Source organism: Trifolium pratense, linkage group LG7, assembly GCF_020283565.1.
Source record: "Trifolium pratense cultivar HEN17-A07 linkage group LG7, ARS_RC_1.1, whole genome shotgun sequence".
Classification (NCBI taxonomy): domain Eukaryota; kingdom Viridiplantae; phylum Streptophyta; class Magnoliopsida; order Fabales; family Fabaceae; genus Trifolium; species Trifolium pratense.
Window position 1 is genome coordinate 28,890,155 of NC_060065.1, and position 15,223 is coordinate 28,905,377.

The 15,223-nt window shown below is 35.6% G+C and overlaps 1 protein-coding gene across 2 annotated transcripts; it reads left to right on the forward strand.

The window, feature by feature from the left end:
- The first annotated feature begins 1,567 nt into the window (after positions 1 to 1,567).
- LOC123894345 (NAD-dependent malic enzyme 59 kDa isoform, mitochondrial) lies at positions 1,568 to 13,992 on the forward strand. 2 transcript variants are annotated; one of them, XM_045944315.1, is made up of 20 exons: positions 1,658 to 1,987; positions 3,615 to 3,711; positions 4,158 to 4,276; positions 4,388 to 4,555; positions 5,482 to 5,610; positions 5,955 to 6,015; positions 6,801 to 6,904; positions 7,026 to 7,109; positions 7,217 to 7,323; positions 7,437 to 7,539; positions 7,859 to 7,966; positions 8,145 to 8,210; positions 8,328 to 8,400; positions 8,489 to 8,575; positions 8,663 to 8,717; positions 8,798 to 8,869; positions 12,788 to 12,850; positions 13,264 to 13,378; positions 13,543 to 13,623; positions 13,726 to 13,992. In XM_045944315.1, the coding sequence occupies exons 1-19, from the start codon at positions 1,856 to 1,858 to the stop codon at positions 13,612 to 13,614; spliced, it is 1,815 nt and encodes a 604-aa protein (XP_045800271.1). In that variant the 5' UTR covers positions 1,658 to 1,855; the 3' UTR covers positions 13,615 to 13,623; positions 13,726 to 13,992. The 2 variants fall into 2 exon arrangements, with proteins under 2 accessions (XP_045800272.1, XP_045800271.1); XM_045944316.1 differs by having other exon boundaries at positions 1,568 to 1,987; positions 13,543 to 13,992.
- Positions 13,993 to 15,223: the final 1,231 nt, after the last annotated feature.

The following is a 15,223-nucleotide window of genomic DNA, read 5'->3' on the forward strand; positions in this document are numbered from 1 at the left end:
TGTATACTTGCGACTCATACAATTTATTTTTGAACAGGTTGATAAATGGTTGATTTTATTGTGGGAAACAAGAAGCTCACCATCTCTATTGCAATTCTTCAACAATTTTTCAAGTTTTGACTTAAAAAAAAAAACCATTGACTTGAGTTGATGACTTGTTTCAAACGGTGAATTAGAAGAGTTACATATCAAGTTTTGTGTACGTGTTGCTATTTTTGCGATAAATTGATGTACTTGTGAACAAATTTCAACTATAATTGGTTTGGATTTTTAGTCGATAATTTATCGTTTTTGGGTTAATAGTGAAAATGGAGTTGGATTGAATTAAACATTGATGAAAAATAAGAACATCGTTTTGCTAGTTTCCTGAGTATGCCTTTAGGGTGCGTTTGATCTGTTAAAAAACAGGGGATTGGACTGGACAACTTTTGTTATACTTTGTTTGATTTGAAACTGATTATGGGACTGGACAAATTAGGTAACAATGGACAGGACAAAATTTTTTGTCCCTCACTAAACTACAGTATAACTTTTTATCCACAGTACAACTATAAAAAATATGAAAATACCTATTTAATAATATATAAAAATATTATCGCCTTATATCTCTCCGGTACAGTTTTGTCATGTCCTGTATTATCTTGTTTTGTCCTGTGCTGTTCAGTTCAGTTCTTGCTGTTTTACGAATCAAACGCACCCTTATACTTATACTTTGTTCCAAACAATCTAAAAAAAGTGTAATGTATTTGGATTTGATATTAGGTATGTTAGACAAGCCTAATGGTACTACTATGCTAACTCTCACTCAGACATAATTTATGTAATCAATATTAAATGTACTACTCCCAACTCTCAAATTATGTCAGCAAATTATGCTCATCTCAATTTATGTTATTTTACAAAATCAATAAATTAATGTTTTCTATTATGCCCGTTACTATTTATTACTTTTTCCCCAATTATTTTAATTTATGTTTTCCAATAGTTAATGAAGGATACTTTTATAAAGTAAATCATAATTTCTATGTTGTTAGAAGGCACCACTCTTCGCAGGAGATGCCATTAAAGATCACGAAGTCAATCAATCACTCAGTTGTTGTCAAAAGGTGCCACCCTTCACATGAAATGCCGTCAAAGATCATGAAACCATTCACCATCTACAAGAAATGACGCCAAAAGTAATGAAAACAACAAACCTCCAATGACCGCCTAAAAATCAACAAAGAACTCTCAACTGCGACAAGGCCGTCAAAACATACGAGAGTCACAAAGAAACCTAATTAAAGACATAGTTTAATTAACTTTAATTTCAATTACAATGTTAACTAATATAGTCCATTCTAAACGTTATGAACAAGTGAAACAAACATTCGTACGAACATATTTTACCCAAACAATTGTACAATTGAATAGGTAACGAGATACACTCGAATTCAAACTAGACATTACCATTAATAGTATGATTAAAAACAAAATTACTTAATCCTCTCAAACTAAAATTACCGGCTACTACCTACTAGTAGAAAAAAGTTTAAAATATTACCGCTTGATTTTTTGGACTCAAATTACCGCCTGAAAATTATTAGTATTATTATTATTTTTTTACGGTTACCGCTTGAAAATGTTGTTCTCTGTAGAAAACAAACACAGCATTTAGCATAGTAGTAGCCACACACACACACTTGAGAAATTACTGAGAACAATAATTCAGCTTAGCTTATAGTAGATTCGATTGGGTAATTAATTATAATTCAGCTTATAGATTCGACTGGGTAATTAATTATTAGTTAATAAGTCAGCGTTGAGTTCAATTTCGACTTTCCTTGGACGAAGAAGCGAAAGAAAGAAAGAAAGAATGTGGAAATTCGCACGCGTCGTTTCAGCTTCCAAACTCCTCCGATCGCGTCGATTCTCCACCGCGATTCCCGGTCCTTGCATTGTTCACAAACGCGGTGCTGATATCCTCCACGATCCCTGGTTCAACAAGGTCTCTCTCTCTCTCTCTCTCTCTCTCTCTCTCTCTCACTATAACAATTTCTACAAATTCAGCTTAATTTAGCAGAAAAGAAAAGTATATTATTGTTTAGTTTCTGTGATTTGATTTGATGAGTGAGAATATAAGTCACTGTTTGAATGAATCAGTTTAATTATAGTGTAGATTACTTTGAATTTGTTGTTATTATTGCTATGGAAACATTTTACACTTGTTAATTGATGTTCATTATTGCCACAGAAACATTTTACTCTTGCTATGGAAACATTCAATGCTTGTTAATTGATATTTTTTATTTCTAAATATCATGGATGAATAATAGGGGGAAAAGCGAATTATCTGTTTGGATACTATGAAGCCCGAATACTCCAAAGTTGGCAAACTATACGTGTGTCTGACGGCTTGAGGTGGAAAAATCTCTTAGCTCGTAGATCCCGTGCGCTTTCCATTAGCTGAAGGGTTGATAATCGGGTATAACTCGGAAGCGGCGTGCGCTGAGTATATACCTCTGGCAGGCATCGCAGCTATTAGCATGTGCTATGCAATCTGACAGGACCGTAGGACAGTAGTGGCCATGTCTCCGGATCAACCAACACATCTTCACAAGAATAATGCTAGCAACACACTCTTTAACAAACACACTCCAACACACTCTCTTTTATTGGTTGAAATTCACATGGGTCCCATAAAAAATGTGGACCCATATAACTTTTATGGGATCCATATAAATTTTAACCAATAAAATAGAGTGTGTTAAAGTGTGTTTGTCATTGGAGTGTGTTGCTAGCACTCCTCTCTTCACAAACCCATGTGCCCCACTTAGGGAGTCCCTTTTTTTTAGCTAACTAGAAGCTTGGAGTAGAGCGCACGCATCTGACACTTATACGATAAGATAAGTAAGTGGAAGTGTCCGGCAATTAAATTTGTATTTAAAATATGGGCCAATATGGTTGGATAAGGCTGAATAGCACATATATGATACGGCTGAGTGACACCGACACGACATGTGATATGGAAAACTATTTAGTTTATTTATTTATTTTGACGCAAGGAAAACTATTTTTAGTTATGTTTATATAGTATCTTGGCCGTATCGTATCTTGAATTTTTAAACAAGTGCTTATCACGATAAGACTTATGTATAAGCTTACATAAGTTATTTCTATAGCGAAAGATAAAATAAATTTAAATTGTTTTTGTATATGTAATAAGCTGTTTTGATAAGCTATATTGGAGAACTTGTGAAAATAAACTGAAAAAAGTTTATGAAAATTATAATAAGCTATTTTCATAAGTTCCTCCAAACAATCTCACAAAACTAATGTCAGTAGATAAGCTCAAATAAGTCGATCTAAACAAACCTTTATTTGACGCTGCTTACTTTCTTTGTTGTTGTTGTTGTTGTTGATGTTTTCTATGGCATGTGTTTAGAATTTGGTTGAGTGCTGCTGAGTATGTGTAAGTAACTGAATACTGAATGCTGCTTTTCGTGGCCGTTTGTTTTGTGTAATATGGTGGATGATATCAATTAGTCATGAAAACCTGTCTTTAAGTTTGTTCTTCAGGATTCCTGAAATCGGTATTTGTTTTAATTTTTTGGTATTTAATTCTTGGAATGCAGGATACTGGGTTTCCTTTGACTGAAAGGGATAGATTGGGGCTTCGGGGGCTTCTTCCTCCTCGTGTTATATCATTCGAGCAGCAATATGATCGCTTTAGTAAGTTTGAGGTCTATACTTCTGATATAATAATGTGTCTGGTTTCATGCTTTTTATTCATTTTGTTGAGTTTCACATTAGGTAGTGATATTGTTTGAATAGTGGTAGTAAGTAGGGTAACATTCATCCAAAGAGTTAGCTTTTTTTATGTTGAGTTATGTTAAATCAAAATTCTAAGATAGAATTAGAGTCATCTTAAATTTGTTGGGCCGTCCACACGTCAAATCTTGCAAACTTCAAGCTCCATATGTTCAGTTTGGGACCCAAAAAGGGTGTTTGAGAGTCCCACATAGACAATGAGATGACCTTCATAGTAATTATAAGTGGAGGACAACTCTCGTCTTAAGAGAGCTTTTTGGGTCCAACTCACGTCGAAGGCATTTGTAATTTTATTCTTCACCAATATTTGATAGCAATATATTATAATTTTATTTTATTATTTTCAGTGGATTCATTCCGATCTTTGGAGAAGAATACTCATGGACAACCAGAAAAAGTTGTTTCCCTAGCGAAATGGAGAATCTTAAATAGACTGCATGACAGGAATGAAACTTTGTACTACAGAGTGAGTTTGATGACGAAGTTTACATATTCTTTTTTGGTTATTTTGAACTCGATTTGCTTGGTGATTTAATAGCATAACTGATTTTTTGTGTCTGATTCTTATTTTCTTCAGGTTCTTATTGATAATATTAAAGAGTTTGCTCCAATAATATATACTCCTACAGTTGGATTAGTGTGTCAAAATTATTCAGGGTTATTTAGACGGCCACGTGGAATGTATTTTAGTGCCAAAGACAAAGGAGAGATGATGTCAATGATCTATAACTGGCCAGCTCATGAGGTATTGCATTAGTTCCAGTGATATAATATAATTTTCTTCTTAATTTCATTGTTTAAATTCGAAATAACTCTTCACCTTTCATTCTTGCTATCTAATCCCTATAGCATACTGTTCAATATTATGAAAACTTGAATTTTCTAATCCTTATGCTAAATATTGTAAATTTGCGCTCTTTGAGTAATAAACAGAAAATCAATTGACCTGGTTTTGCAATAGTCTCTTATTAAGTAGTTCAGTAAAAGAAATCTCTTAGAATTGAGCATTGGGCCACTTCGTCGGGCCGCCTGCAATCAGGTTTCTGATCGGGCCCTCCACCATTTATATCCGTGCAACAAGCCCAACAGTGCTGAGCGCGAGGGGGTGTCTTAAAGAAGTCCCACGTCACTTGTGAGATGACCTGAATAAGTGTTTATAAAGTAGAGGCAATCCTCACCTTACAAACCGGTTTTGTAAGGATGAGTTAGGCCCAATACTCAACTCAACTTTAAGATGGTATCATAGCCTCTCCACGATCCGTTGGGCCACCTGTTATCAGGTTTCCGCTATCGGGCCGCCCAACGTTTATATCCGCTATTGGGCCGCCCACCGTTTATATCCGCATACCAAGCCCAATAGTGCTGGGCGCGAGTTAAGAAGTCACACATCGGTTGCGAGATGGCCTGAATAAGTGTTTATAAAGTAGAGGCAATCCTCAACTTACTATTGCCTTCTGAAAGGGAGATTCTTTTATACTTTCAAAATATGTTCCATGCATAAAGTTGATACCCACTTTTTAGTTTGTATAGATTTTTTCGATGACTTAGAGTTAGATCTCATACTCTAATTGTGGGTGCTTTCTCATCACTCGGTTCATTAAGTGAAAATAGACCGTCTTACATTTATTCGTACATTAGGCTTTGTTTCAACATCTTATTGCTCTTTTACAGGTAGACATGATTGTCTTGACAGATGGAAGTCGAATTCTTGGATTGGGTGATCTTGGAGTTCAAGGAATAGGAATACCCATCGGAAAGCTTGATGTGTATGTTGCTGCTGCTGGTATCAACCCACAAAGAGTATGCTTCTTTTCTGTACCTATTTTGCGGTCTCAATCTCTGTCTGTATTTTTTTTTTGTTTTCTAATTTCTAGCATACTTCTGGCGAGCGCCAGCTTAAGCATATTGCCAGGGGCCTTATGGGTAGGATCGTTACCTGTGTTAGGATACTGGCCATCTATCGTTGTCATGTGTAGTTATGTGGCATTTATATACGAGTTGGCTGTGTTTTCATGATCTTTTTCTCTCAAGATCAGTCACGTGGAATAATATGTCAATTAGGTTCCTTTGGTTTAACTACCACTTGGTAAAAGTAGTAATAAATCCTGTTAGCTCAACCTATGTTGTATTTTCAAATATTGCAGATACTTCCAGTCATGCTAGATGTTGGCACCAACAATCAAAAGCTACTTGGAGATCGCCTTTGTGAGTAAAACTATTCTTTTAGATATTTTGTTTGCTTATTTATAGCTGTTCTATGTCTCATAGTTTAGTTTATTGGGGAGCAGGGATGAAACAAAAAGATTTATGTTGGGCGTGTCAACTAGAGAAGAAATTACCAAAGTCACTTGTTCAATTAAACTGTTTCTACCTTCAGCATAAAAACCGAACCAAATAATTAGACTATTACTAAGTTCAATGATAACAAATTTTCTATATATAATTTTTTAGCTTTGAGCTTTGCGAGTCAGAGCCCCTTCTAGCGCTCCTTGGCTCAGTCAGTAAGGGATAAGAATTTATGCCTGCAAAAATGGAATCTGTCATGCTCGTCAGTTGTTTGCCTTTGACTACTATGACCGTGACACCATGTTAAAAAACGATTACTGTAGGTTGGGTATATCTGACTACTGTACAAATGGTATTTTAGAAGTTTCAGACTGATTATTGTCATTCTTGATCTTTTGAGAAACCGTTCCTAATTATTAATAACAAGTCTTTATATATTCATTTACTTCATGCAAATAAAAGTGAAGGTATTAGCGGGAAAAAATTAAAACATGAATGAATTCAAATAAAATATTGACCATATTTAGAATTGTGAAATAGATTTTAATTACTTCTGTATCTTGAATCTTCTTGCTTGATTTCATCTAGTTTATCCTTGACATGTAATTACATTCTGAAAATGCAAAGACTACCATGACATCTAGCCGCTAAATTATCTTATCCTGATAGGCATTGGATTTTCTGGTGTTGTTTTCATGTGATAGATTTAGGACTTCGACAACCAAGACTGGAAGGTGAAGAGTATCTGTCAATTGTTGATGAATTCATGGAAGCAGTTCATGCTCGATGGCCCAAGGCTATTGTGCAGGTTTTTTGTTTTCTTTTTCTCTGGTGATTTGAATGTGTGTATATATATATATATATTCCATCATTTTAGATTTCATCAATTATTAAATGTTGTAGCTAAATTATTGTGCCAATTTTATCAGTTTGAAGATTTCCAAATGAAGTGGGCTTTTGAAACCCTAGAACGATATAAGAAAAGGTTTTGCATGTTTAATGATGATATACAGGTGAGAAAGTGACATTAAGTATTGTTAATGTAGAATATCTTTAAGGTGTTTCCAATGCTGTGTTATTGAAGTTGCTACTGAAACATCAATGTTACTGTGCCCTATAGGGAACTGCTGGTGTTGCACTTGCTGGATTATTGGGAAGTGTAAGATCTCAAGGTCGACCATTGTCTGATTTTGTGAACCAAAAGATAGTTGTGGTTGGAGCTGGGAGGTACTTACAAAAGATATTGAGTGTTAATTTTCTTTTGTTTTATTGTTGTTTTATCAAGTGCCTCATTATTGCTACTTTTTGCTTCAACATTTCTTATTTGGCCTGGATTTTAGTGCAGGGCTAGGGGTTCTGAAAATGGCCATCCAGGCAGTTGAAAGAATTTCTGGGTGCAGTGAATCAGCTGCCAAAAGTCAATTCTTTCTGATCGATAAAAATGTATGCTTTCACTCACAATCTTTACTACCATTTTCAGTCCATTTAAGTTGCAAAGCTTGATAATCATATTGTGTTGACTTTCATATACATAACAAAATGTCTAATTCGATTGTGATTGACTGACCTTTGTGTAATACAAACAATTTTTTTAATTTTTTTTCATGTCAATCTTTTTCTTGATTTATTTGTTTTAATTCCTAATGTTGTTTGCATATAAAAGAAATAAGTAACTGTATTGTGTGCAATCAATTTATGGATGCTGCTATTTCATGTTTGACTGTTGTTTTCTGACTAATAACAACGCCATATTCGTATGCAGGGTCTAGTCACAACAGAAAGGAACAATCTAGATCCAGCTGCTGCACCGTTTGCTAAAAATCCAAGAGACATAGATGGGCTTACTGAGGGTGCTAGTATAATTGAAGTGGTAAATGTTATAAGATTCATAAAGGAAAATTCTATTTGGGCCAAGGCTATATACTCTTATGATATTGAAAAGAATCATTTTGATATAAAAGAACTAAACTCCTATTTAGTGATGCTAATTTTAAATATTATTGCATACTTATGTTGATCCTTTACTAGTTGAACCTATTGATCTTTAGGTTAAGAAGGTTAAGCCACATGTGCTCCTAGGTTTGTCTGGTGTTGGTGGTATTTTCAATGAGGAGGTAATTACCTTCTGTAGTTGCAACAATTTATTAAATAGATATCTTTGACAGCTTTGGTTACTGCGTGAACTTTTCTTAGTTTCGTTCTTAAAATTTAACGGTTGAGATTCAGTTCAGGTGCTTAAGGCAATGAGAGAATCTGTTTCAACAAAACCTGCTATCTTTGCCATGTCTAATCCCACATTGAATGGTTTGTTTGTACAAAGCTTATTAAGCATTCTCATTTCCATAATAATATTTATGCTTATTTTTTACATTTTGTGTGTATTACGGGACAGCTGAGTGCACTGCTATTGATGCTTTTAATCATGCTGGGGAACATATAGTATTTGCAAGTGGAAGTCCTTTCGAAAATGTAGATTTTGGTAATTACCTCTTTCATTGGTTTTGGTAAATCTTGTATAATTCAGATTTTCATTAGCTATTGTTTATTTGCAATGAAAATTGTGCAGGTGATGGGAAAGTAGGCCATGTAAATCAAGCAAACAATATGTACCTTTTCCCCGGGTAGGGCATGTTTTTTTTGGATTTTATATGCTTACGATTGAGTTATTGGGGTAACTTTTATTTTGAACTTTACATTTCAGAATTGGTTTGGGAACACTTCTATCAGGTGCTCATCTTATTACAGATGGAATGTTGCAGGCAGCTGCTGAACGGTATGGTGTTTATTTTTATTTTTTAAAAGCTATTAGAGCTTAGGTTCATGGAGGTTTGGCAAAATATCTGTGAAAACTGAATATATTATTATATTTCAAGTTATGAATAATTTACAATCACTAATGTGTTTATATAGGCTATTCTAACCTAATGGGCTCATGGGCCAAATACAAATTACTAATAGAAGATTACTCCTAATAATAGAATATTTACTATTTATTTACAACACTCCCCCTCAAGCTGGTGAATGAATATTTATCATTCCCAACTTGGAAACAATTCTTTCAAAGTTATTGCCGTTCAGCCCCTTAGTTAGAAGATCTGCAAGGTTGCCTTGGGAAGAGACATATGGAGTGCAAATTAGACCACTATCTAATTTTTCTTTGATGAAGTGTCGGTCAACTTCAATATGTTTGGTCCTATCATGTTGCACTGGATTATGAGCTATGCTAATAGCAGATTTATTATCACAATAGAGTTTCATTGGTTCATCACTCTTTATCCTCAAGTCTTCCAAGATGCTTTTCAGCCATAGTAATTCACATATACCTTGTGCCATTGCCCTGAACTCTGCTTCAGCACTAGATCTGGATACCACGCTTTGTTTTTTACTCTTCCAAGTCACAAGATTTCCACCTAAAAAAGTGCAATATCCTGTAGTTGATCTCCTATCCACAATTGACCCTGCATAGTCAGCATCAGTATATGCTTCAAGTCCCACACTTCCATTTCGTTCGAACAAAATTCCTCTACTGGAGTTCCTTTCAAATATTGAACAATTCGGAGTGCAGCTTGTAGATGAATCTCCTTTGGTTGGTTCATGAATTGGCTGACCAAGCTTACAGCAAAAGCAACATCAGGTCTAGTATGTGATAAATATATTAGTTTGCCGACCAATCTTTGATACATTTCCTTATTAACCGCAACATCTTCTTCTGCATTCCCCAACTTTATATTTGGATCAATTGGTGTACATGCAGGCTTGCATGCTGTCTTGCCAGTCTCTTGCAAAAGGTCGGTAATGTATTTTTGTTGGGATATGAAAATTCCTTTCTTAGAGTGAGCCACTTCTATTCCCAAAAAATACTTCAATTTTCCCAAGGTCTTAATCTCAAATTCCTTGGCTAAGTGTTGACTTAACATTTGCTGCTCCTGTTCATCATCGCCTGTTACGATAATGTCGTCCACATACACCAATAACACTGTGACTCCCCCTGACTTAGAGTGTTTAACAAATAAAGTATGGTCTCCTTGACTTTGTTTGAAGCCCAAACCAACCATAACTTTAGTGAATCTTCCAAACCAAGCTCGTGGTGATTGCTTTAGTCCATATAAAGCCCTTTTTAACTTACACACGGTGTTGGCAGCAATATCTTCACGATATCCGGGCGGTACATCCATGTAGATCTCTTCTTCAAGTTCTCCATGAAGGAAAGCATTTTTTACATCAAATTGCTGCAAGTTCCAATTGTAATTAGCTGCTTAAGATAATATCACCCTAACAGTATTCATTTTTGCAACTGGAGCAAATGTCTCAGAGTAATCTATTCCATAAGTCTAAGTGAACCCTTTGGCTACCAATCTTGCCTTGTACCTCTCAATAGATCCATCAGCCTTGTATTTTACAGTGTATACCCATTTGCACCCTACAGGTTTCTTTCCATTTGGTAGAGAGACCAATTCCCAAGTATTGTTCTTATCAAGTGCCTCCATTTCCAAATCCATGGCTTGTTTCCATTTCCTATCAGACAATGCCTCAGACAAGGAAGTAGGTATTGTGGTAGTGTTTAGACTTGTGAGGAAGGCTTTATGGGTAGTTGATAATTGTTCAAAGCATAAGTAATTGGATAGAGGGTAAAGTGGCTTGTTGGTGCAGGTTCTAGTTTCTTTCCTATGGGCAATTGGGAGATGCGAGTCTTTAGAGTGTATTGGTGTTACTTCTCTTGATTTTGGTTTTTTATCTTTTATCGGGTTGGGTTCTTGTAAGGTTGAACTAGATTCTGGTACCTGAACAGGAGAAAATTCGGAAATTGAATCACTAGATTTTGAAGGGTCAAGGAAAGTTTCTTCATGTAATGTTGGATTGGATTCATGGATATGAGTAGATTCAGGAATGATATTCTTTTTTCTTGTGTATACTAAATTCTTCCCATATCTTACATCAACACCAACATTTCCATCTTTTTCGGAATCAATTTCAGTCTCAACATTGTCACTTCTAGTTTCAGCCTCAACTTGTGGTCCGAGATTAAGGTCAGGAAGTATAAGAGACTCATCTTCCTTACTTGTGTTCTCCCCGTGAAGATGAGTTTGAGCGAAGTAACTTTCTTGTTCATGAAAGGTGACATCTCGAGAGACAAATAATTTATTAGACGGTGGATGATAACATTTGTAACCCTTTTGGGTGGAAGAATACCCTATAAAGACACACTTTAAGGCTCTAGGATCAAGTTTCCCTCTACCATCACTATGGATATGGACGAACGACTTACACCCAAATATTCTAGGAATGAGATTACAAGGGGTGGACACATCAGGATAAAATGAGGATAGAACCTCCATAGGAGTTTTAGAGGCAAGGTGAATAAGTGGAAAATTGTGTGGGTAAGGGTGTCATGTGGTCAGCGGCTCCAGAATCCAGTATCCAATATTGGTTATAGGGTTTATCCGAAGCATTAAATCCAACAGAAAATTGAGACTTACCAAGAGAAAGTGGAAACGGAAACATACCTGAATATGCCAGAGAAGTTGTAACCGTTGTTGGTGTCTCCAATTCACTAAGAAAAGATTTCAACCTCTTTATTTCATCTTGGTTGAGTGGAACAAATCCTTTTTTTGACATATTGACCGATGTCATGTGATTGTCTTAATAAGGAGAACAAAATAGAAAAAAACCCAAGTTTTTTTTTTTGAATGAACAGTGACGCACAGTACTGCTATGAACAGCACACGCGTGAACAGTGTCGCGGATGAACAGTACGCGCGTGAACAGTCATAGATGAACAGTACCACGTGAACAGTGATTTCGCAACTGTTTGCTAAAACTGCAATAAAGGCAGTAGTAACAAATCCTAATCCTGCAATGAAGGCAGTTAGGGTTTATGACCGCAATGAAGGCGGCTAGGGTTTAAGATGGTATCAGAGCCTATCCTTGATCTATTATTGGGCTTCCCGCATCGTCCACGCTTCAGGCCCATTGGGCCTGAGCGTGAGGGGGTGTGTTGGATATTCCGCCTTCATTGCGGTCCGCCCCCATCTGCCTAATTGCGGTATTTGGGTTGCCTTCATTGCAGCCTCCAACACCTTCATTGTGTTGGGTGTAAAGGGGTGGATTTAGTCCCACATTGCTAAGAGATATGGCCTGTGTAGTGTTTATATAGCTTTGGCAACCCTCACCTTACAAGCCGGTTTTGTAAGGATGAGTTAGGCCCAATATAAAATCTGACAATATCTTTAAATTTATCGAGTATTATAATAGAATTCAATAGGCTGCCATGACATCCGAGTTAATGAGTCATTGAGCAGTTTATCCTTGTTTTATGTGTTGCTGAATGTTTTTACTTTTTCTCCATTAACTATATTTTTTTGAAATCTGTTCCATGTGAATCGTGATCCGTGATCCATTGTTTGAGTAGGTTATTTTATCAAAAAGTACACATGCACTATATTGTGAGAGTACATTTTGCTGCTAAAATTGTCAACAATCAACATGATAACTCTATACATGTCAGGCCCATGCACTCACCATAGGTTTTACAGTGCTTGTTATCATTCAGTGCATTTCTTAAAGCAACGCATATGATCAAAATTTCATTGGATTAAATTGCAATCTTATTTTATTTTTCCATTCCCGATGGTTGTCACTTGATGCATCTTGTCATATAAATTACTAACATTATACATTGTCATTCTGACAGCCTTGCTTCATACATGGATGAGGAAGATATCTTAAAAGGAATTCTATATCCATCAGTTAATAGGTAATATTCCCTTTTCCCTCTGATATGTTTTGATTTTTTTTTACTTGGCTCTGCATTTCCTATCTCGTTTATGATGAGTAGAACAAATGAAGTTTGCAGTTTTTTTAATGAAATTAAGATGTAGTTTTCTGAATGTTATCTAGAATTTTGAAGCAAAGTTTGATACCATAAATCTAACAAAATAGGTGTTGATCCACTCTCGTCTAAGATATGCAGCAGTCCGTTTTGGGGTAGCTTGAGATCTGGTTAAAAAGATGTGTGCTACTCACTGACTTTCATATTATAATAGAAACAGTCTTGTTGATTTGGTTTGTTTGTTGAGAAACTAAATAGTTCAGTAGTTGAAATTATTGCCAATTCTAAGTTGTTGAAATTACAGTTTTATCTTATTAACGCTATTTTGCACACTGCAGCATACGTGATGTTACCGCAGAGGTTGGAGCTGCTGTGCTTCGAGCAGCAGTTGAAGAAGATCTGGCAGAGGGATATGGCGAAGTAGGGTCTAGAGAACTTGCACACATGTCAAAAGTATGTAACTTTTCCCAATTACTCGAGATTTTGATATATTAGAAATTCTGGCAGAATGGAGGTTAACCTGTAGAATGTGTAGAGTGTGTTAACATGTGAACTTAGCAACAGGAATAAGTCCCACCCTTCACATGATAATATTTTGCCACTGCTTAATGTTGCAGGAGGAGACTGTGGAGTATGTCCGACACAATATGTGGTACCCTGTGTATTCTCCTCTTGTTCATGAAAAATAGTATCACAAGGTAACACACATTCAAGATCTGGTGCAATCCACATATAAAAATCCAGCGGCCAAGCTTCTAATATATACGGTTTCTAATCTAATGTTTGTAATTCATAACTAGCAAAGTTGAGTGTTGAAGGGGATAGTGAAAAGGGAAACAATATGTCTCCATTTGGTTTCGGCTGTGAATGTGTATTAGGATTTGAAATTGACTTATCTAAGTTCCATGCTGATAGTGTCTATATGATGGACATTATTTAACGGTTCAATGTAATGTTGCTGATCGCTATTGTGGATAGTTCTGTTTACACTATCGGCAATTTTTGTAAAATGGAGGCAAGGCTATGGTCATGTCTCCCATCTTGAGTGACAGAGCCCATGTCTGTAATTCTATTATTGTTTTTCAGTCTTTTAATTTTTTTAAAACAACAAAATATCCCCTTTTACGGGTTTGGTAAAATGTTTGAAATAATAGACTATCAACTATGACTTTCAAATATAAAACAACTCAGGTACAACATTATCAGAGTCCCATTAAACTATAGGATCCGTTCTAGAAATATCTCTCAAATATGATAGGGAGACCACTCAATATAAATGGCACTGTGTTGTCATGGATTTTTCATTAGGATTGGTTCGCAGAATTGATGAACTTGGTGTCAAAATTGATATTGATTCTTGGATAAGTTCAAAGGCTCGACATCAAGGTTTTCAACATCATTTGTGGATTTAGCCTATTTTTGAGTTGTTAAGTCTTTCGTTTCGACACAATTCATTTATTCAGCGGACTTAGCAAAATCTTGAAATTACAAAATCATCAGAATTCGACCGTGTTTGTGGGTTTATAATATTTTCAGGATTACAAGGCTTGGTCCATTTACCAAACGACAATATAAGATCGTCGAAGACACGTATGCATCTAAGACACGTAGCAAGACATGCGTCAAACAAGCTATTCGTCACTGTTATTTCTAGTGTATTATAAATAGGAGTTATGTATACGAATTCACTATCACAAAATCATTCACAAAATACCTTAAGAAATTTGAAGTATCCATGTTAACGTGAGAAAAGAGTCTCATAAGGCCAATGTTCGATTATGTGTACTATTTCCTTTATGTCATTTTAACCGGATGTAGTTTCCCTTTTCAAATTGTTTATGTTTACGTTTACTTGCCTTTATCTTCAACACTCTGCACTTTTACTTTAGTATGATAATATGACCACTCGTAATATGATATTTGGACCACTCTTAAATAATTGATGACACAATAATATTATGGCCACTCTTGAACCAGGGGGACAACGATACTAAGACCTCTCTAAAATAACAAAGGGACAAATTTCTCCGAAGGGACAAAAAGAAAGCTGGGGAAATGTCTCAAAAATGCATCGAGTAGAAAGACGAGAATAGAGAAAAAAAAATTGAAAATGCATTGGGAGTTTGCTGTGTTTTTCTCAAAGGGCTTACACTCTATATAATGTTGGAAATGCATTGAGAGTTTTGCATAAACTAATGTGTGTGATTTGAGAAAAACATATTTCATTTTTGTGCATATTAAATAAAGTAACATTCTCTGTCAAAAAAAATAATAAAGTAACATTCACTGGACCAAAAA